The sequence below is a fragment of the Ammodytes marinus genome, assembly GCF_949987685.1.
Source record: "Ammodytes marinus genome assembly, chromosome: 17".
Lineage (NCBI taxonomy): Eukaryota > Metazoa > Chordata > Actinopteri > Uranoscopiformes > Ammodytidae > Ammodytes > Ammodytes marinus.
The window spans coordinates 2,826,104-2,826,447 of NC_137221.1; the positions used below are offsets into that span (position 1 = coordinate 2,826,104).

A 344-nucleotide genomic window follows, 5' to 3' on the forward strand; every position below is an offset into this window, starting at 1 on the left:
GAAGAGACTGAGTTTAGCGATGTGGAGGATTTTTTGGTGGCGATTCGAAGAGGTGTTAAGCTCAAGAAGGCGACAACGAACGACCGATCAGCACCCAGTATTCACTAGGAACATTTCAGGCTGTGTTTCATTGTATTATGCCCCCGTGAAAACTGGACCCGAAATGGAGGTTATAGGAGCAACAGTAAGATATTATACTGGATGTGAAGGCAGGAGAAAGTTGCCCAGAATTTTTTTTTATCAAGAATCAGTTTTGGAAAATTCTAAAACTTTAAATTGAAGAGATATTGGATCTTGGTGCAGTGCGTTGTAGAACAAATTTAAAAGTTTGGACGACTCAAATT

The 344-nt window shown here is 39.8% G+C and overlaps 1 protein-coding gene across 1 annotated transcript in view; it reads left to right on the plus strand.

Moving 5' to 3' along the window:
* Positions 1-108, plus strand: part of LOC307263850 (protein MTSS 1-like) — a gene marked incomplete at both ends in the record, with an annotated part of 38,031 nt that extends 37,923 nt beyond the window's left edge. Inside the window, one exon of the mRNA XM_080045134.1 lies at positions 1-108. This exon is cut by the window's left edge and continues 542 nt beyond it. Coding sequence (XP_079901260.1) covers positions 1-108 — 108 coding nt within the window.
* Between the last annotated feature and the right edge of the window lie 236 nt (positions 109-344).